The sequence below is a fragment of the Strongylocentrotus purpuratus genome, unplaced genomic scaffold, assembly GCF_000002235.5.
Source record: "Strongylocentrotus purpuratus isolate Spur 01 unplaced genomic scaffold, Spur_5.0 spur5_scaffold_6, whole genome shotgun sequence".
NCBI classification, from domain to species: Eukaryota; Metazoa; Echinodermata; class Echinoidea; order Camarodonta; family Strongylocentrotidae; genus Strongylocentrotus; species Strongylocentrotus purpuratus.
In genome coordinates, this window is record NW_022145612.1 from 25,730,019 (window position 1) to 25,753,709 (window position 23,691).

The window sequence follows — 23,691 nt, forward strand, 5'->3', positions numbered from 1 at the left end:
ACAATTTAAAAAAAGAAAATCTCATCGAGTCAGACATTTGAAACATTTCCTGGAATCTCTAACACAGTATAGTTTACTGTACATGTTGCAAAAACAAAAATATAAACCCACAACGATCTATTCATATAGATAATATCAAATCTTTAGATCCTTTCCCCCTTCTTTTTAACGAAGATCACAATGGCCCGAATTCACAAAGGAGGTTTGTCGACAAACCTCCTTTTGTTTCGACAAACCTCCTTTTGTTATTTTACAAACCAGGTTTGTAAAAAAACGCGTCAAAACGCGTCATATGACGTACATAAACCTCGGTTTGTCGACAAACCTCCTTTGTGAATTCGGGCCAGAGTGTCTTTTCACGCTGTCTAAACACATGGCATTTCGCCACTAGCAGACGACGTAAGCGTGCCGATATGCGATACAGCCGCCTCGCCGCGATATGATTTGAACTGACCTACCTAGCTGCGATTGCCGGGTAACCGTTCGCGTCACCTTGTGCATCTTCGTAAGGTAAGTCAAACATTTTTGAATATTTTACACTCTAAAAGTATTATAACGCATGCAGAAGTATTTTAAGAATTAAATGTATGATATCTAGATAAGACTTGTTTTGTGTCAGGTGTACAAGTTTTTCGTACTTAATGATTTCCATCCGAACGACTCGTACCATCAATCATTGATTGTGTGTGCGGACCCAAACATCCAGCCCCACATGTGTATTTATGTGAAAGTGTTGGCTGTTGATGGTTGTATTTTTGTCTTTCACTAACCAAGCCAAGGAGATACCAGCTAACTAACTTTACATTTGTTGAATGTTGATGTCCGATTTTAAATTTAATTTTAAATTTATGAGTGATATCGTTCAAATCATTAATAGCTCATCAATGATTTGACCAATGAATGAGCGCTGATTCACTAACGAATTCCGGATTGGGCGTGCACTTATCTTTTTAATCGACTCGGCTCAGAGTCAGAGTAATTAATTAAGTAGATCTAGATCTAAATCAGTTCTGAATTTCTAGCTGAGTTTAAGTCTAAGCTCAATAAATTAAAAAATGAAGAAACCGCCACTAGACCCTAGTTTCTCTCAATTAGAAATCTATTGTGAATTGTCTAGTTTTTTTTAGTTTTAGCAACTTTTAAAGTTAATATTTGCTTGACCATAACAAAATTGACTGTCAAAAAACTTGGTCCCTAGTATGGGTGTCTTAAATTTTGTTTATAACACACAAATGATGGTAATGCTGCTATGAGTGGAATTGATTGTAAATTTATGTACATCTGTAATGTCATGAAAGGAGTTTTTTAAGTCGTTGGGGGGGGGGGGGGGTGTGAGGTCATTTCACATAAATAATTACACTTTACAAGACAGTCCTGTGTGCTTTTTGATCATTGATCTATGAAGATATTAAGAATGTGATAATCTGCTACAGGGAATAATTTTCCTCAAATTTTTTGATTAGCAATTTCAGCCGATGGATAAATATTTCAAATGAAATTCTGTACATTTCTATGGAAGAAAACTGCTACACAAAAGATATTTTGTGTAGCAGTCATGCAAAAATGCATAGCAAATTGCGATGCGATACCAGGAAAATTATTCCCTGTGCTATCATAAGACAACTTGTAAAAGCTGTACTAGATCTAGTGCTGATGAGATTTAAAAAAATATATTCTTCTCCTAAATACACTAGAATGTTACTTGATCTATGGAGGATGGGGAATGATACTTAAAATAAGCTGAAAATTCTTGCCAATGCAATTAAAATATGAGAAAACAAAATTTGAAGGTAATGATGACACCAACAAAATTGTTATAGTCTGTAAATAAGATTATCTTATTTTTCTCTGGTCAACTGGTAGTTGAGTTGGAAAAAATTGTCGACAATTAGGAGGCGCGATAGCTCAGTCGGTGGAGCAGTGGTCTCGTAATCCGGTGACTTGGGTTCAAAACCAAGTTGATGCGTGATTGCCCTTTGGTAAGGAATTCATCTCATTACCAGGTCCCTCAGAGAGGACCTAAAGCCGTCGGCCGTCTGGTTGCTTACTTACAAGCATTTACGCTTTCTTAGCAGTCAGGTAAAATAACCACCACCATATCAATGGGCATTATCATTATTATTTGGGTTAAAATGGTCTTTTATTACTTTTATATAGACATATAAACACAAAATAAAAAAATCAGCTCATAACTATGTCCCACTGAAGATTTTAGATATTAAGTAATTTTTTATCTGCGGCCAATAGATTTTAAGAATTTTATTTGAGATGGCTATTTCCACAAGAAGAATGGGTATGACAGGTTTATACTTATAGCTAAATAGAGATAATTAGCATGGAAATTGTTGTTCTTGGTTATAGCAGCTTATTTAAAATAGTGGACAACTTGCTTCTTATGTGCATGATCATGTTTTTTGATATTCCACTTATTTTGCAATTCGTAATACATATTGCATACAGCACATGTCTTCTTCATAGTCCAAACTTGCCTTTAATACAGATGTTTGAACATCAACCTCAAACAACATTTTCAATCATGACTGCTCATGTGTAGCACTAGGCATACACCATCTGTTCAATGTGGACGGAGGGCACTTTACTTCCGGAACGAGCACCGTGCCTTTTTATTGTGGTTTATATGGTTGTCCTTGTTGTACCATGCTGTATTCATGCATCTTTCCTTTTCTGTTACTTCAATCGCAAGAAGGCCAATTAAAGCTCTACATCTATTTGTGCACTTTGTTTGTGGATTTCCTGTCTGTATGCAAGGTATTCAGTGGATATTTCATAGCATGCATGTAGTTGTTTACTGCTCCCAAGAGTGTTTGTTCTAGTATTTATTTCAAAGGTATTTAAGATGCATCTGCATATTCTACAGTGATAATTAAATTTTACTCCTCATATTTAATGTGAAGAACGTGCATCTATTGTAATTCTACACATAATAAACCTTGATCCACATAAAATGTTACAATGCTTCAAATGGCGCCCACATAATGCCTGTCTGGCCTGTGCGTATGCTCAATAAACACCAACCAACCCACTCACCCACGCCACAGTGTAGAATGAACTTTGTACTGAAAGATAATATTTGTCTTTCAATTGGGGAAAATGAAAAACACTTGAGATGGGGTTTTACGACCTCCAAACCTTCCCTTCAACCAATCTATTAAAAACTCTTAATATTCTCTCTTATGTTGTTGCTGTTTTGTTTGTATTTTTCATTTCTCTTTCCAGTATTAAACCATTTCATTTCTTAAAGGGATCCGGTAACTTTGTCTCAGATTCTGAAACAAAATCTTAGGTTTAGCTCATGCTGCAATGATAATTATAAACCTTTAGGTCAGTCAGGAAGCCCATGACTTTTACAAGACGATAACCTGTCTGATCAGCAAGATATTTATGATTGGAATCACAAATTTTAAAAACCGTTTGCCAAACGGTTTTCATTACACTACAGTCTATAGGGAAAAACGAGTATGGTAAAACCGGTCACTCAAAGATTTGTTACTTTTTTGAGGCACTTCTTGGCATTTTGAAGCGCGTTTCTTGTAGGGCTTCAATATTACACCATATCACAGACACTGATAACACGTACATGTAGGGCCATGCATCTCAGGTTTCAACATTATTAAACGATGCCTTTAATCCTACCCTCACTGCTGCATAAAACTTGATCGATACTTCTTTGCTAAACTCCAATGTTGCCGGGGATACTGCATTCATACAGGACTAAACAAACAGGCTTCATGTTTAATACCTGTATACCTCCGCACTATATAAAAGGCAGGATCTTTATTCATAACATGTATCTTTCAGTTCCTGATGATGGTCATGAAATGAAACATGACTCTTATTAGAGTTTTCTGTTTAGTCCTGTATCTTCTTTGCTAGGTTACAAATAATTCTGACCCTTAATTTTTGTTTCCCTATATTCCTGACAAAGCTCTCTCTCATCTCTCAAGATCTCATCTAATTGTTAAATTGAGTATAGTTGTTAAAGATATAGACCGGTAGTGGTAAAATTGTGGTTCAAGGGTTCTGGGTGCAAAATATCCATTCAATATTGTTTAAATATTGCCTTCATAGGTTTAGATGGCAATACTTTATCCTAAATTATCCAGGCCGGATCGATATGATAATTTACCAAATATATCAATTAGTAGGCGGTTTCCCTGCAAAAATTTGTATCATCACATATTAGTCAAAACATATTCTTTTCTTTCACATGATTGGTAATAAGATCTTCCATTTCAGTTTTTGAGAGGGGGGGGGGGGTTTTCCAATACTGGACTGTACCTTTAACCTTAATATACACATACAATGTACAATGTACATCTCGTAAATGTTTAGTCCTTGATGTTTGTCTCTATATTCCTTGTATCCCACCCCCTCACTTTCCTTTGCTCTGCGTGGGAGTATATTTATATAATTTATCTCTTAGCTACTGGAAATTAAATTTTGTAAATGATTATTTGGCCTTGTATAAATCAAATTGACAAGGGAAGTTAAGAGTACTGAGAATAAACAAATATTGACTTTCATTCAGGCAGTACATTTTTGTTTATAACACAAAAATCATTTTAAAAGGGATTAGGTTTAAATACTGCTCATAAACATACATGTACTAAAACAAATATAGGAATTTAATTTTGACATTGAGGGTACTTTCAGCTAGGAAGCAAATTGGTACCCAATTGCTGTAAATGATTGACATTCGATTGAAGGCCAGTAATCCAAACAACTGAATTTTTAAAATATTTTTTTTAAATGATTGTTGGAAGTTTTGTGAAAAACAAAATGATATAAACTTCAATGTATATATTGATTTAAATATGTTTTGCATGAATTGCATTTAACGTAGACATACATGTAATTTACACTGGTATTAAAACTAGTGTACCTTACTGGTATATAACATGTATTTATGTGGCACTCCTAGACCACTCCCTCACTCTTCTCTTTAATTTTGTGAACCATCCTAGTTTTTGTAATTACACTGATGAAAATTGTGACAGTGATGTATAGCAGCTCTTGATTGTATCTGTATACTCTATGTAGGTGGACAATCGGTTGTGGCTTTATCTATATTCATGTGTTCCACGCTGTTAAATCAAATTAAACTTTAGAGGGAGATATTACCGGTAAATGAAGTTTCTCCATCCATTATACTATAGACAATTTTTTTCCTGCTGGCTACATGTAGCAGTGATTCGTTATGCAACTTAGCCTAGAGTGCAGGTATCCATTTTGAATCTTTTACAAGTTTGTGACCATTTCTGCATTATTTTGCATATTCTTTCTGCCTTTCTTTATGAGCTATACAAAGATGATATTTTTTTCTGTCTATTTTGTCCTTGACTTGATATTGGAAAGCTTGAAGTTTGATTAGATGCTATGTAGATATATTTGCTTTTTAAAAGTTTAAATTAACCACTTCAGCCTACATGTACATATCCTCAATGATTTTCATGTATTATGTATGGTCCTCTCCTACTGCTTTCAGCTAAAAATATGTGTGAAAGACATGATTTTGTCATAAAAGGATGGAAGATTACTTTCCCTTCAGATATGACGAGAGAGGACTACTACACCAAGCTGTAAAGTCTCTCCAGCTGAAATGAAAGATTTGGCATGGTGGAATCATGGTTGTCATTCAAAAGTATCCAATAAAGAATGATGGAAATAGCTGCTTATCACCAACTGGGGAATAAATCAAGGAAATAATCTAGTATTAGCTGGTTTAGTTCTATCCACTGATTTGCAGACATTTGGCTAAGCTCTTTACACAATGCACCGTCTTATCAGTCTAATACAAAAATGAAAAAATGCATACATTATTTCTCTTTGATAAATATGATTACACAGAATTTAGGGGGAAAATGTATACAACTCGCCTTTGTGCTCATACTGTGCCATATTCAGGTCAATATATGATCATTCAGAATTATTAGACATAAATTATCTTCAAACTTTATGGCAATCGTACAAATTGATTTTCTTTAAAATGCATAATTAGCTAATGTATTGGATTATTGCTGACCTATGGATGAAAGAAACCCTGAATATGAATGGGCCTATTACCTTGCCCAATAACTCCCTATCCTGATAAACACCACTCAACCATGTCCACTCTCCTCTCTAAACACTGCATGGTCTGCCTGAGTTGGACTCAGTAAAGCATGAAATGAGGAACGATGTCTTGGACTTCACGCCACGCTTCAATGAATCAAACACAATCTATCCCCTCGTTTTTTTCCAAAATAAGAGTGAGTAATGATTAATCACCAGCTCAAAAAGCAACCTTTTCATCTCAAAAAAATACATACAAAGCCTCTAAAAGTATAACTTTGTATTTTTGGTTGGTCATGATTCAAATATTATCTAGTCATGTATGTCTTGAGGTATTGATTGTTCATTTCAAGACATAGTTAGGTTTGTTACCCCCTTCCAAGAAGTATTGATCATGCTGTAATCATAGGATTACTGGAGCCAAGGGTTGTGCCTTTTCTTATGTGGGATGGGATATTATAGATCTACACATGTATAGTGATACTTGGGTCATTGCTGTTTGTCGTATAGGAATTTAAAGGCATTGTTTAACAATAGTAAATCTGAGATGCATGGCCCTACATGTTATCAGTGTCTGTGATGTGGTGTAATATCGAAGCCCTAAACAAAATTGCGCTTCAAAATGATCATGTAGTGCCTCAAAAAAGTAAAAATCTTTTGGTGACCGGTTTTACCATACTCATTTTCCCCAATAGACTGTAGTGTTTAAAAAACTGTTAGCAAAACAAATTTTTAAATTTCGATTTCCAATCATAAATATCTTGATAATCAGACAGGCGATAGGCTTGTAAAAGTCATGGAGTTCCTGACTGACCTAAAGGTTAATAATTATCATTATAGCATGAGCTAAATCCAGGATTTTGTTTCAGAATCGGAGACAAAGTTACCCAATCCTTTTTTTTTTTAAAGGTATAACAAGTTTCACCAGCATGAGAAAGCAACATCCATTGATTTTCCAAACTGGTTTGACTAATGAGTGGTAATAGGGTAATGTACAATATACAAACAGAAGATGGAAGTCTGTCTCATCATGCAAAAGGAAAGTGAAATTAAAGGACATGAAATTTATCAAAAATGTATTCAATGAATAAATGTAAAAGCAACATGTCAGTGAATAATCATTGAACATATTTGGTAATAGGCCAGTTTCAATCCTTCTGAATATTGTTGGAAACCATTTTGCTTTCTTTGTTGAATTAAAATGTGAATGATTTAATTGATGTAGCAGGAAATTCCTTGCATTACACAACCCCTTGAGTACTATAAGTTTGATGTCTGCATCTCATCTCACCAGTGAATGCGTCTTGTCTCACCCCGAAATGAAAAGGATATGAATCTTGAGAGAGGTCACAAGAGTTGACATTCACATCAATTTTTGACTGATGATAGTAAACAACCTTTCACAATATCTCCAGACCTATTTTTAAGTGGAGATGTTATTGATTGAAAATCTGATAGATGAAGAAGGGAGAAAAAAAATCTGATTTTGACTATTAAGTATATATTTACAACTTGTTTAAATGATGAGTGGGAATACCATGAGACATATATATCGAAAACCAATGGTATTCACTCATTTAACTTTTGGCAAAAGTTCTTATGACAGCGATTTCCCTCCAAAACAAAACTAACACAGTAATTTTTTTTAAAAATCCTTTCAGATGTGTGTGTTAATAAATGACATCCTCTTCCACATCATTCTATAATTCAAGTGAAAGTTTACCAATTCACCATACTGTGTATTATTAGCTTACATCCTAAAACTCAGGGGTTCTTTAAGAATAAAAAGACTTCTTAAAAAGACCAATTCAAAGAAGATCTTGATAGCCTTTCATGGAATCACCATTCATTCGCTAGTTTTTCACATTTTAATCAAAGGACTTACTTTAAGATGACCTCACTTTAGGCTTTTAAAGCAGATTTAGTGTAGTACTTGTAAGATTATGTCTGCGGTAATGCACAAATACCTTTTGTATAGATACTTTTTTTTTTAAATATACAAATCAAAACGTCAAAAATTACGTCATGTGTTACATACATGTAATCGACGCACTAAATAGAACAGCATGCATGATTTTTTGCATCACAGCTCTTTGACTTCTTAGTTGAGGTCATTGTAGATGTGTTTTGACATGCCATCATTTTATAATGATGTCCCCCCCCCCCTACCTTGTAGACTAATCCATCATTGTGTAGCTGCCAGTGGGCAACTATAAAGAATACTCCAGCGGTAGTTATGTCTACATGAATGTCCTATTATGGGCAAAACATTCTAAAAATGAAAGATTCATATTTTGTTTATGAGGAGGAGAGCCAATTTGCAGCTTGTGCAATTTTGCAAAGCCTCTCTTTATTGTGAAATAAGTTATTGCCATCATAATGACACCCAGTCTAGTTGTAGACCTCAATAACGCTGGAAGTGGCCTTATTTTCCAGATGAGAATTATTATTAGACCGCCATTCCATGCAGCTAATAAAGGCCAGTCCCAAGCTTCAGGACCCATTTCTATGTGAACCTGTAATTCAGTTTGAAGATGTTCTTGCAGGTTTATTAGTAGGCCTATACCATTGTATGAAAATTGGAAATGGGCAATTCCACGGTAACGGAAGGACACTCAGACAAGATTTTTGAACTTCAGGTTCATACTAAAAGAAATGTTTTATTAGTATGTATTGAACTATGGGGAACAAAATGTGTTTCAGTCAAGTGGAAAGCTTCATCAACTTCACAAAGTTTGGATAAACACTAATTAACTGGAAAAACCATGTCCATTTTTATGTCCTTCCGTTACCGAGATAATTAATATGCACATTCTTAAACTACTTAACTATAATGACAATTTTTTTTGGGAGAATTAAAGGCACTTATATAGGTATTATATCTGTACTGTTTCACATCTTATACTAATAAAACAGTTCTTTTAGTATGAACCTGAAGTTCAAAAATCTTGTCTGAGTGTCCTTCCGTTACCTGGAATTGCCCAAATGCACTTTAACCACTCAAGAAACAATTTCATAAAGTTGGGGTCATCTTTCGTCACTTTGTGCATAGTTCAACAACAACAAATAGGCACATCCAAGCAGACTGTACTCTACTTTGACCTGTATATGAAAATGGATGAAATGATTTAGGCTTGCTTGTTCTGTTTAAGCCTACAATTGAGATTCATGCTGTAAAATAATTCAATCACCACATGCAATTTGGTATTTTTGGAGAAAGAAATTATCAAAAATAGCTGCCATTTAAAAAAATATATATTATCATTTTTTTAAATTGAGTTATCCATCTGACCTCACAATTGGTATGTCTTCATCAGCTCGAGATTGCCAAATAGCCCGCTATTTCTGATTTGGGAAATAAGCCCTACTGTAAGTTACCAATCGCGTCTTCATCAGCTCGAAACTCAAACTCAAGAAATTAGCTCGAGATATTTTGCTCAAGCTATGGTCACAAATCAGTAGCCTGCTTGGTCGCTGCTGGAATTAGGCATCGCCCAGCGATTAGTTCGGTGCCCGGGCGGCGACCGCCCAGGCACCGAGCGTATTTTGGGCGGCGAGTGAAAAGTGAGCAGGCGCCGCCCAAATTTTAACTCCGTGCTAAAACTTCAGCGGCGACCGAGCGATGCCCTAAAAACGAGCGGTGCCTGGGCGGCTGCCGCTCGGTGGACGGGCAGCCGCCGGGCAGAATTGGTTAAAAACTCGCCGCTCGGCCGCCAAGCAGACTAAATTTGGGTAATGTGACCATAGCATCAGCGTTCGCGCATAGTGCAAACCTTCAGGCCGGTGAAGACGCACTGGACAAATAGCGGGATATTTTGCAAACTAGTCCAAGATATCTTGGGATGATTTCCCGAGCAAATAGCCCGCTATTTGCACCTTCACCTGCCAAATAGCAATAGGCCGCTATTTCATGATCGGTCTGATATCCAGGATCAGAAAAAGCGGGCTATTTGGCAATCTCGGGCTGATGAAGACAGGCCAAATGATTTTAGATCTGGCTAATTCCCATGGTTCCCACATTCCTATTTCTTCCTTTATTTCTCCGTTCATCCATTCTGTCAATCCAGACACTGCGATTAGGACAAATCTGGATTAAGCCTTAGCAAGACCCACTTATCTCAGATATCAGACTGTCTTTTGAGATCTGACTGACCACTCCAACAGTTATATTCAGAGAAGGTGATTGGGGTATATTTACAAGCAGCTTACAGGCTCTGTGTGCACTGACTAATTCTTGTGCCATATAATAGAAGGGTCAAATAATCACTTAAAGCTTGGATAAGATGCTTAACAAGATGTAGTACATACCAGATAGCATTGTATTTTGTAGTTTGCCACTCAGATTGCTCTCCATTTTACTGAAGTAAAATTGAAGCAAAATTGGGCAGCATTTTTGAAAAGGTACTAAAAGATCATTTTTACTATAACACTCGTGTTCGATTAGTCTGTATTGTCCAATTATGAGAATCGGGTACTGGTAGTTCTCCTGCAAACCTTTATATCCAGACATAAGTTTGTCTGGTGCAGTAGTAATTGAGTCCATTAATTCCACAATGTACGTTTATTATTTCCTCTGTGCATAAAAATAAATGTGCAAATACGGTGGTTTCAACAACACTTTTAGATAAATGGATAGGATTGTGCACAATTATATACCATCAATAGAATGAAAAATTCCTTGAAATCTGGGATTCCCAGGGGCCAAGTGCCCAAATAAAAGAGGAAGAAGTGTAATGCAGAGGATTGGTGGAGCTTATTGAATTCTCATTCTTCTCATGACTGATTTTCAAGCAGGTCAGAGTTTTTTTAGACTTAAAGGTTTTTTTAGACTTGAAGTTTTTGGGCGGAAGTTTGGGTGCGACTGAATACCCTACAATGAAAGACAGCATTACACAAGCTTCAATGCCTGCTTAGTGTTTTGATTGTGTTTAGCACAACTGAATTTGTTCCAAAAGAGTGATCAGAACTTTTTGTGTATTTACCTACATGCATTCACTTCTCCTGATATTTTATAATGATGTTTTTTCAAATCATTTTATAAACTCTGAATGAACTCTTGTCTTTTATGAATCATCATGATGATTTGATATGGTTTTATTTCAAATTGAAGTTAGACATAACCCAGTATGGGTAAGATAGGCAAAGTTTAAGAGCATACATCTTGTTTACATATTTTTTTAGTTGAAGCATTTGGTTGCCAGGTGACAGTATAATTGACCTATAACTTTTGAACATTTGTTGGTCAGAAGATGAGAAGATCAACATTTTGTGTGTCTAGTTGTAGAATTGAAATATTTGTTTTAGTTTCACAAGATGATACACAGGTGAATGTTAACATTATCTTAAAAGATTTTAAGAAAGTGCATATTTTTAGGGTTTATATCTTATTCGTAAAATGCATGACTCATGTCCCATGTATTGAGAGAAAGGAATTCTTTATGAATATTTTAAACCTTATCAAATCAAATTGTAAAACGAGACCAGCTCTATGATCTAATCACTCAAACATCAGCTTGTAAGACTTTTGTAATATTGTTTTTCAAATGTGAATTTTTTTTTTTCTTTTTCAGAATTATTCTTTCAAGCATTCCTTCGATCATGAATGTATCAGATTGTTTGCTTTTTCACAACGAAAATTCTCAAATCGGTTTGAAATCCTTGCATGGTAATTGGAGTCAAAGTGGTTCAATTTGCTCTAAGCTCCTTTTTTTTTTCTTTCTCCAAGCATCCTTATTGTACAAGCACATCAAGACAGAAACATACAGAGATAAAGAAAATTCTACGTTTTGGGTTACAACTTGGTTAGAAACCAAGGTGGTCAACAAATCTACCCACTAATCAACCAATAAACATTGTTTGCAAAGGAGCTAAAGGTGCATGGAGGAGAAAACAAATCTCTTATTTTAAAGCAAATTTTGAGCTTGGGTATGAGTCACCGATTTAGGCTAATGAAATCCTGCAGGGAAGCTTAGTCTTTGAAAACAGCTGGTTTGACCTGATTTATAAAACATTGTTTGTGCACTTGTCCCCAAGAACCTGCTTCGCCACCCCCCCCCCCCCCCCTTAAAAAATAAATTTGGAGAATTTATTGGGAACTCATTTAAATCTGACTTGAAAAACAAAAATAACATAGAAATGTGCAGATAATACAACAAGAAGAAGAAAGAAACATTAGCTAACTTGATCCTTGCATTTTGGGTCAATTTATATTGTTTTGGTTTGTTCCACAGTCAAAGACAAATATGGGTAGTTATTTCCAGTTTGAATCAGCTGTAATTGTGAATCATGTCAGGTCTTTGAAGTGATACAAATATAACAGTTTGAACATTTTACATGTACATGGTTCCGGAAATTCCACTGCAACTACATGATCACTGCCGAGCAAATATTTACAAGCCTTCCGAGTGGCTGGTGCATGAGTCTAGAGACTCCCAGATGTTTACTCAGCATGTACATACCCAGTAGACGTTGGGTTTGGGTTTGATCAAACATGCTTGGCCAGTCAGGTTGGTGCAACCTATTCAAGTCTTTTTCGATTCAATGAGCATTTGGGAGTGCTCGTTTAAACACTTCCAAACTCCGCTAGATCTGTTCTATTTCTTGTACTTCTAAATGCTGTGGAAATTATTACTAATAATCTGAACAGACTGATTTCAGTGTGTGCGTGTGAGGATAGGAATATCCTTGTGGGGAATTCCGCAGGTAAGACACATATACATTATAATCACATTGATGATATTTATGCAGATATTGTTTTGATGGTTAAGGTCGTTTTCAAGGCTAAATTGATTGATTTCATTATGGGTATCATAATGGGAGCAACCTTATGTTTAATATAACCTTGATACTGTAGAAATTGAACATGGAATATTTAATTACTGCTTATAGTATAGAAACATTTTAATATACATGTTGTGCACCAACAGATGCCTTTCTACAGTGTGAGTCAAAAAAAAGTTTACACCTAGAAAATTGCTAATTATTTTTAAAATCATCTATGAACAGTAAATTATCATACATTTACTTGCACCAAAGTGATGCCTTCAGTATGTATTATGTTGGGATTAGCGGAGTGAGAGAATGGATTGAACTTATCAAATGAAATGCATTGCACATGTTTTTTGCCAAAAGCAAAGTCACACACACCCACCCACACGCGCAAAAATGTTCGTTGATATTTGATATGTGTGGCATGATTAATTTTGTTAGGGGTGTTATTTGGATCTGCAAAGACCGAATTAATACCCAAATCCTAATTGTTTTATTCAAACATCACATAGGCAACTTTGGCGCAATTCGATTTTTGCACTCTCGAAAACAATGTCTCCTGTTCATCCATGCGTGAACACATACCACACAAAAATGGTACTAAATGATTTGGGATAAAACACTCTTTCATAAGACATATAAAAGTTTAATGTCCATCGATGATTTTTTAAATAATTAGCAATTTTCTAGGTGTAAACTTTTTTTTGACTCACACTGTATAACATGTAATGACAAGTAAAGCAATCAAAGCATTTTCAATGTCTTGGCCTTTGAATTCAGTTACAATTTTGCACTTTCATCGCTTCTCTCTCAGTTTCCATGGGCAATTAGGCATTTAAGAAGTATTCCATTCAATCACCCGTTTCAATGTCAAAGCTCGAGTAATTATATTTAATGTCAATAATTAATCATAAATGACTTGACGTTGAAAAGCGTTTCTAGTTTTCTGTACTATCTTAGCTGTTCAACATTAATCCCTTAGAAGGATGACTGCGCTCAAAAAGCAATTAAAACATTGCCTTAGGCTCTCCTACTGTTCAATTTGACTCCCATTCATAACAAATTACACATATGCAAATGCATTGTGTTTGCTAATGATTTGCATGTGAATGTAATCACTTGTGTCTATCATGACTCTTGTGTAAATTGGTTGATGTATTGGACGACCAATAACTAAGTGTGAGAGCAGCTGCCATCACCGTTCTATCCAATGAATTTGACATCTGTATTCCAGCCCATTTATTGTGTTGAAATGCATCCCATGTACAGTGTATACAATACATGGTAGTTTTCATAATGGAATATTATTGTTAATATGCTTTTTAGTTAAGTTTTTAGTGTGATGACAAGGACTGGCCACAGATGTTTGAATATTGTAATACCAGTATTTTATATCATTTTTTGCTGCATGCCTGATTTTAATATATCATCCATAAGCCTGTGAGTATGAGCTTCTTGTTTTGATCAGACAGCAACAATTTATTTTAATGGGATTTCCCCATTTCATGGTTACAAATCTGAAGTCGTACTATAATATCGAAATTCCTGATACCGGGATATGCCTTTCAAATTTCAAGTTGAACACAGCCAAAGGGTAGTTTTATAATCATGTGCTAAAATAAGAAGAAAGTGTAAAATTCTTCAAATTAAGAGGAGACATTTTTATCTCTTAGGTAAGGTCAATGTCATTGAATTTGTACAAGACAAAAAAATGTATGTTTTTTTTCACTAAAAATGTGAGTAGAGACAAACATTCTATTATTTTCTCAAAGGGGATAAACAAAATACCATGCTCCCATTGTTGCAAGGTGTGATGTACTGGAGTCCAATGACACACCTTATAGAACACCTGCTAGAAAGAAATAGATCATGGAATGTGATCTTAGTGCTCCTTGCTGGGCAGCAGACAATGTTATATATCTAGCCTAACATGAATGTGTGCCGCAGTCTTGATCACTTGACATTTGAAAAAGCTCTCGACTATCATGTGAACATTGCGTGGAACATGTTTAGTGGTGCAATATAGAGGCCCTGTCACAGCGTGAGCTCAAGCACACTTGGCAGTTATAGTCGGGCAGCATGCAGTCTCTTACATTGAATGTTCATGCAGCTGCTCATTTTAGCCTGTTTCACGACCACAAAAGGCTTCACACTCTCTTTCATGTGGAAAATGTACATGGAGCTTATTGCTACCTTTTTTTTTATTTCGCATGGATACCATTTTAAATTGAAAGAAATGCTATTGAAAGATTGAAACACTCTAAAAGTTTGAAAGAAACACCATTTCTTGTTTTTTGTTTTGTTAATTGCTTTCGCACCTGTGTGACCCAACAAAAAAAATCTGGGACTTCCCAAAACATTTCGCAATTGAGTTGCACTTTCTACAGAAGTGCAGCATGAAGCATACCTGTAGCTATGATTGCAGTTTGTATTCATGAATGCCCCTGGTAAATTAATCCGACCTTGCGGCAAATATTCTGTGAAGCAAATTCTCTAGTTTCTGATAGGAATATATTTGGGGATAATAATATTCCCTGATTTGAACTCACATTACCAGATTTGTCCCTTCTTTTTTTTTTCCCCTCCTTTTTCCTCCCTCGCCAATCATGAGTACAAGGGGCCTGGTTGAAAATGCCCATTCTATGCCCTCAAGATGAAAGAACTTTAACCCCCATGCAGGTCTGCATTTAAAACATGTTCAATAAAAGCTTGAGCATCCTAATTTAATCAATATTCCAGGACAGTTGGGCAAAAGAACCTTGGCAGCCAGGTATTGTTTCCATTCTTATAACGGTCTTTCTTTGTTTTTTCAAATCTACATTGGCTGAACTGTAGTTCTATGGGTGCGTTCAAGCGACACTTTTCCACCCTAGAAACACGGTTTTCAAAGACGTTTAGTTTAAAACATGGTTGCATTCAAGCAATTTCAAGCGACTTTTCGTCTGTCATAAAAATAAACGTGTTTAAAAACGCAAACATGAAACGCTGAAAAAGATGCGTTTTGTATCGTGATTCTGCAGAATCGCAGTCGCTAAAAATCACTTGAATGAAAGGAGATCTCAGTCATGATTCTATAAGGTCAATATCGTGGCCTGCTTTCGAGTGAGAATCAGCGTTGATGAAAAATTGCGTTTATGCTCTCCCGCAGTAACCATGTTTTTAACGGCATTTTGATTTGTGATTCATGTTTGTGATTCTAGTTTTAAAAAAATGACTTGAACGCACTCTATGATATGTTTACCATATATAGATCTACAGTATCAACAGTGTTGAAGTGCATTCTCTTGTTGAAGGTCAGATACATTTATTGAAAAGAACTTGTACATAATTGTCAAACCCGGCAGAGCATGCAATATTCATCTCATTTAACACTCTTTCTTTTATGAATACATAATGAACTTCAAGGACCTTAATTCATAATTTTGTCTTGCTAATTCAGCATACGAACACTTATGCAAAGCCAAGATATATTTGGCATATAAGAATTTTTGCTCCATATTCTTTAGATATTTTCCATAGAAATATCTATCTGTTCTATTTTCAGAGCATAGCTAGTTGGGGGGGGGGGGGGGGAGAAAAGGATAATATACAAGAGCAGTTAGTGCCTGAAGAGCTTCAAGGTAGCAGAAAAATTGCACTGAAAAAATATTACTTTTACTATGCAATATGTTATGTATATATATGAATTAACTTAAAAAAGAGGTCATATATATTATTTAATAAAAAGTTAGGTTTATGTTGATGTGGATATTACAAAGGCAGATATAACATACCAGCAATTGACATACAAGGGACATGCATGATACCAGCAAATTATGAGACATAAATCTCAAGTGACAAAATTTGACATGCGATCATCGTAACTCAGACAGTTCAACTGTACTCTCTAAAAAAAATCGAGTGATCACGGACGTCACTCCTCTGGAGAGTGAAAATGTAGTGAAAATGTAGTGAAAATAGAGTGAACATTCACTCTTTTCTTCTTAGAGAGCACTCTAAAATCAATTGATTTTCACTCCTACACAAGTGATCACGGACGTCACTCCCAAGAAAGTGAAAATAGAGTGAAAATTCACTCTTTTTTTTTTAAGAGAGTAAGGTGCATGTATGAAGTGATATTTGATATTTCATGGTAGGACATAAGTATTACAAAGTTTTGGTAATTTTTGAAAATTGGCTAGATAGTGATTCTTTACAATGTTGATATATTTGGATGCCCCTATGGATGTATTATAAGCACTAAAAAAATTGGCCCCTAAAACACTTCTGCTTTTGAGAAAAATTGAATATACAAATTTACCGGTGCTCCCGGTAAATTTTGATAAATTTCAAATAGCGCCTACGGCCATACGATGGTAGCTGCGACCATGAAAATCTCAGAATATGCAGTTGTGATATATATATTCCAAATGGTATAACAAATTGGTTGATTTTTAGTCAAATAACATTATTTTATAGCTAAATCAATATCTTGACCTTGAGAGGGAGCTATACAACATAAAGAGTTTACTATTTACAATTTCATCACTTTAGATTCGATTTCAACCGCGACAACGATCACTGAATATTGTAGGAACTATATATGCTTCCAATATGTTCATTTGAACCAAATTCATGACCCCATACTAAAACTTTGTATTACCTTTAAGTATCGTCATCAATTCTTATGATTTGTTTCAGTTGAGTAGCTAGACCAGGAGAGTGATATCAGGTATCATCCCACACTCACGATATCACTGTTTCTCTCTAGAAACTTGTTGAAGTTGAAATAGTTTTAGAGTAACTTGAAGAGGGGTTATTGCAATGGAAATGGTGTTTAATGTACTTTTGCAAAATTTGGGTGAGCATAAAAATAAAAGAGTGTGTGGCAGTAGAATTTTAAAAAATTACAGGGGCCTATATATTTCAAAATTAACATACATACATCTAAAAAGGAATTGAAGCATTTGTATAGGGATGCCAATGTTTAGATAAAAGCCTGAATTCAGGCCCTGGCAAGTCATTTTCAGGCCATAGTTTAGGCTTTTTTGTGTACAAAATAGCTTATTCTACACTGTAGGTGATTTTCAAGCCCTCTGGTCAATTCTAACTGGCATCCCTGATTTTTAGTAAATTTCCTCTTGAGGTATGAATTTTTGTTCGCATCTTCACTCCTGAAAAGAAGAAAAACAGACAACTAAAAACTCAATAGCAGTGTAGTCATGGTACATTAAATTTGACATTTTGGGTGTGATTTGGGTGTGCCAATAGACATTGATTGATTGATTGATTGTTGTTATGAAATATTACTAAACTTTATTAAGTTCTATGTGTATCTTTCCAATTTACTTTTCTGTATAAATCCGCTTATACAATGAGCAATGGGCTGCAATCACATTGACTTGTATTCCTGTGTATTCTCAAGTACATTTTACATATCTACTTATGTAGAGTGCAGTTAACAACATTGTTTTTAAAGAAAAAATGGCGTGTGTATTTCATAATAGTACAGATGCACATTTTTAAATCGGATCAACCCAAACCTATCATGCAGAGCTTTGTAACAGAAAGAAAAACGTAAAGAACAGGGATGTGAGAGTTCCGCGTTTCCGCGAATTTCCGCGTTTTTAGATCGCCCCGTCGCGTTTTTATTTTCTCCATTGAAAAAATCCGCGTTTTGCCCCAAGACAACTTATTACTTTAAGGGTCTGCGAATGCGAGACTAATACAAAAGCAAAAGCGCGCGCGCGCGCCTGCTTCAAAGATAGTACAGCGCCTGCATCGAGTATTGCTAGCTCAGCGCGCCGCGTGCGCCGGGCGTACCGTGCATTTCGATCGCTATACTATCTACGGTACGGTGTTTGCATTGATTCACATGTCTTCGTGCAGTGTGCTATTGATTTTTGTTACGATATTTCAATCAGAATCGGCGTTCTCTTTTGGAAATATGTATTACTTTCAAAGAAAATCTGTGAAATATGAGACAACATGGCAACTCGAGATCGGAATTTTATTGAGCGAGGAACGAAATTGGACTCGGAATCATTGGAGGAAGATAAGCGGGATCCACTGGTTAAAAATCCATGGAAATGGTCTTGGATGGACTTCACGCACAAAGATCAAAAACTTTCTCACTCTTTCCGTCTTGTAAAAAAAGCTGGCTACGCCGTGTGCGTAGTGTGTGATAAGGAGTGCAAATATGGTTCTCGTGGACGAGTTTCATTGACTGATCATTTGGACTCTGTTGCACACCAAAAAGTTTTGAAACTGAGAGCAGCAAATACTTTACTTCCAGGTGAGTTTACAATTGTATTTTAGAAATTAGAATCGCGGACCCCTCAAAATCCTTTAACTGATCAAATTGTTTTCTTGTGTGTGTGTGTGTTTTTTGTTGTTGTTTGTTTGTGCTGTAGGCCTATGCATTTTTATAATTATACTGGAAAGTTTTATTAATAAGACTGGTACATTCAAGTTACATGTGTCAAATCATGTCATTTGAATGGCATCAGTGATTTTGCTGGCCAGTGCCTAGGGGGGTGTTATGCTGCCCAAATTTTCATGTGATGGGTGTGTGTGTGTGTGTGTGGGCAGGAATTTGATTTGTTCATTTCTACATATAAATGTTGGCATATATTGTCATGCATTATTTCGTACAGAACATACTTATTTTCAAAGAATTTGGGGTGAGTACAGTGATACTTGGGCAGGTGCATGTATATGAATGTAACCTTGTTCATGAGTTTGCCTTTTTTGTATTTATTCATTTATTTATATATTTTTTTTTTGTTTGTCTTGTAGGTCAAAAACAACCAATGACTACTACATCAACATATGGAATTCACCCCATGTTCAAAAAACAATTGGATAAGCATGAACAACAGTTGAAAGGTGGACTCTCTGAGCCAAATGTGTCATTGCCCGACAGACAGGCATATGCAGAAGCAACCATACTTGCGTTTACAGCTGAACATTCCCTGCCATTTTCAATCGTGAATGATCTTATTCATCTTAACCAAGAACTTGCCAAAGATAAACAAGTGCTCGAAAATTTATCAATGGACAGAACTACAGCTTCGTATAAGATGACCCATGGATTATCAAAAACATTTCATGAAGAACTCATTGAGGATTTGAAATCCTCTCACTTCTCACTGAATATTGATGAATGCACAAGTGAGACAAATCAACGCGTTGTAACTGTCCTAGTCAGTTATTTTTCAGAGAAGGAGAACAAAGTAGTCACAAAACATCTGTCATCTTTTAAAGTAGTGACCGTAAACAGCGAGACTCTGTACAATCATTTAGTAGCTCTATTTGATAAGTATTCCCTTAAATGGGAGAACTTGGTTTCTATTTTGATGGACTCTTGTGCCGTCATGCGCGGTTCAAAAAGTGGACTTGAAACACGCATTAGAAGTAAGAAAGCTCCTCAGTTGCTTGACATAGATGGAGACTCATGCCACCACGCACATAATGCTGCAAAAGCCTTCTGCCATGGATTTGATAACTACATCGAGGGACTTCTCAATGACATCTATACTGATTTCAAGTGGTCCAGTGACCAAAAAGAGGTCTTGCGTTTCATCTGTGATGCACTGGGCATCAAAGCAACAATTCCAGAGCGATATGTGCCCCATAGGTGGCTTTCTGTATACGATGTTTGTGTAGATACATCTCGATTGCTAGATGCTCTGATACTTTTTTACTATCCCTTTTTGTCTGGATCAGACAGTTCAACTTATCTCCCAGTTGTTGATAGCATGTATCAAAAACATTCAATCAGTGAATCAGTAAAGAAGGAAATCTGTAAACATCAGTCTAAAATGTCAAATAAGACAAAAACAATGACCCAGGCTGGAAAAGACCGTAAGAAGAGGATTGTGAAGAAGCTGTTCCATACCCCGAGTAAAACCAAAGTACTTCTCCACATTTACACCTCCATTCTTCCTATGCTCAAGAAGTATGTCCTGTATTTTCAGTCTGTGACACCACTTGTCCACAAACTCAATGACAAACAGCAGGATTTACTGAAGGACTTTCTTGTATGTTTCATTAAACCTGAAATCTTGAACACACAAGCCTTGCATAAAGTAAATGTGAGTGAGGAGAACATACTACCTGACAATGCGGTGTTCCTCGTCAGGTACATCAAGGAGAATTTACAGGGACCTGCTGCAAGTGAACTAGTGAACAAGCTAAAGACTGCATATCTGAAATGTGGTCAAACCTTACAGAGAAAGATGCCAGTGAACAACAAACTGCTGAGGTGTGCTTCAGCTATTGATCCAGCATGTAGAGGCCACACAATCACACTCCAGCGCTTACTCCAGCTACCACAATTAGTGGCATTTGCTCTGAAAGATGTGCAAACTCATGAATATGAGAAGGAAGCAAGGCAGTATAATACAGACAAAGAAATTGTTAATACAGAAGAGAGAATAGACATATTCTGGAGTTCATTACGAGAGAAATATCCAGTTATGACAAGAGTGGCACTGGCACTGGTTAGTTGCTTTCATGGACCACAGGTGGAGTCATCTTTCAGTATAATGGGGAATGTTCTAAACACTGAAAGGCCCAACTTGCACATTGAAACATTTTCATCCATACAAACAGTGAAGTATGAGTTAACAGCAAGTGGAAAATCAGGAATCAGATATTTCAGAAGAAAAAATTACCTGAAAGATCAGGTAAATCCCAAACTCTGCAAGAATATGAGATCAGCATACAAGTCATATGTACAGGAAAAGGAACACAAGTCTGGAATGTCACAAACTGTACCCAGAAAGTCTGCTTGTCCTTCAAAGAAACAAACTAAGGAGAAAGCAATTGAAGATGCTGACAAGGCACGGGTGGAGCACACACATAAACTGATGAAGAAAGTGGAGAAAAGGAAATCTGAAATGCATGAACTACCTTCTAGTAGCAAAAAAGTACTGAAAAAAAAATGACTGGAGTAAAGAACTAGCAAATGAGAAATACTTAGAGCATCAAATACTTAACTTTAGGTACGTTAATCATTTTTTATTGTAGACCATAATAGAAGATGTTTCTGGATTTGGTATCATATGGAATGGTGAAGAAATTTAGTAAATGATGCTCTATGTACTCTATTATGTATATTGTAAATAATATGGAAAATTAAATGTTTAAAACATTGTAAAATTATAATCTTACCCCTATGAAATAGTGTTTTCTCTACATTTTAAAATGCAAAAACCTCTGGTTTCGGGGGGCTTTGCCCCCTCGACCCCCATTAGGGGCTTTGTTCCTGGACCCCCAGCCATTGGGTATGAGTCTGCTCGCTACGCTTTGCAAATCTCCTCTTTTTTTAGTTTGCTGCACTCACATCCCTGAAAGAATAATAATACAAAAACAGATAGCATATGTATGACAATATCAAGAATGTATATGTTATGTCTGCTCACAATAATGTATTTCTTGTTTGGGCATATCATGAACAAATTATTTTCACCTGCCTTGCAGGTGTAATCAACATCAGACTTTATTTATGTACTTTGTCATCATGGGGAGGCATTCCAAACATTCCAAGTTTCTGACATCACATAGGGGGTCAAAATGCGATGAACCACAACATGAATGAGTCATGACTTTTGTACTAATATTTACTCCTGGAGAATCTGCAAATGACATTAGAATTGTTATTTGGTATGGTTGGCTTGCTTGAAATCTTACTTTGTAGGAAATGAAAATGGTTTGGGTCTTGTATCAATATACAGTAACAAACTTGAGATGTAGATGTTGTTGAACATCCTTTAATTCTAGGAAAAACCACACTCATTTGAAAGCATAGATAGTGGTCATTTTACCTCAAGTTGTTAAAAATGTTCATAATATTTTATGTTTGTTTCTAGATTACGCATTTATAATCAAAGCTGGTACAGACCAAAGTGATAGTTATGTCTTCAGTATTTCAAAATCAACACCCATGGAATTTGTTTAACCCTCCAGCAAAGCAGGATATAGAGAGATAAGATAAGACTTCAAACCGCAAGCAACTAAACATATGGGATATGATATAAGACAATATTTAATGTCCACTCATTCATCAAGACTATGGAAGGGGGCATTTCAAGGGCACTCTTGTGAAGAGGAGGGGGGTATTTTTAGAGCCCTGATTGAGATACAGTGGATAAGGGGCTCTAGAGGAAGGGGCAAAGGAAGTTGGGCAAAGGAAGTGCCTGCATGGATGGCTAGCGGTTATCTCTCTCGTGACATGTAAGGTTTGAGATTATGAAAGTGCAAATTGGCCAGTGGTGGGTATAGTTTAATGTGTGTTAGATGGCTTTATCTGTAGATCAGGGCAACATAATCACCTGATTTATTATGTATTTATGTTTTTCTTTTATCATATTACAGCAATACTTGAAATCAAATCAGAATCTCAAAATCTGTGCATCATCTGATAAAGATTATTGTGTTAATAATTTGTGTTTAAGTGTCATGTATATTTTAGCAGTCTTCTATCTAGCAGAAAAAATGTTAAACACAAAAGTGTTATTTACATCTACATGTATATGAAATCTGTGCAGTTGCCTGTTTGTAATTTGTAAGTTAAAGAAAGCCTGCAGTTAAAACTAAGCCTTGTTCTCCATGTATGTGAATGAAAGATGCATGCAATTTATTTACAATGAAAATATTGAGTTCAGCAGTTCAACTGTTTGCCATTGACTAAGATTACATAGAAAAAGAATGTTGAGATGTCTTATTTGCATTTAAATATTAGTGATGTGTATGGATTCTAGATCACCTAGCTTTAATATACCTCAAACCCACAAAAGTCCTGTCTTGTTCTGTGAATCTTTTCCCACATCTGTCTATATCCTTCTTTGCGTCACTGGACCACAAAAC

General features: G+C 35.9%; 2 protein-coding genes across 5 annotated transcripts in view; both read left to right on the plus strand.

Moving 5' to 3' along the window:
* Positions 1-395: 395 nt before the first annotated feature.
* LOC579742 (neuronal cell adhesion molecule) overlaps positions 396-23,691 on the plus strand; it is a 164,958-nt gene continuing 141,662 nt past the window's right edge. For 3 of the 4 annotated variants that reach the window (XM_030972696.1, XM_030972701.1, XM_030972700.1), the window contains exon 1: positions 396-510. The gene's annotated coding sequence lies outside the window, so the exon portion shown is untranslated. Of the gene's footprint in view, positions 511-12,558; positions 12,775-23,691 lie in introns of those variants that run through there. The other variant, XM_030972698.1, reaches the window with a different exon arrangement.
* LOC115919291 lies at positions 18,400-21,990 on the plus strand. Its single transcript, XM_030972702.1, has 2 exons — positions 18,400-19,114; positions 19,618-21,990. The coding sequence occupies exons 1-2, from the start codon at positions 18,808-18,810 to the stop codon at positions 21,768-21,770; spliced, it is 2,460 nt and encodes an 819-aa protein (XP_030828562.1). The 5' UTR covers positions 18,400-18,807; the 3' UTR covers positions 21,771-21,990.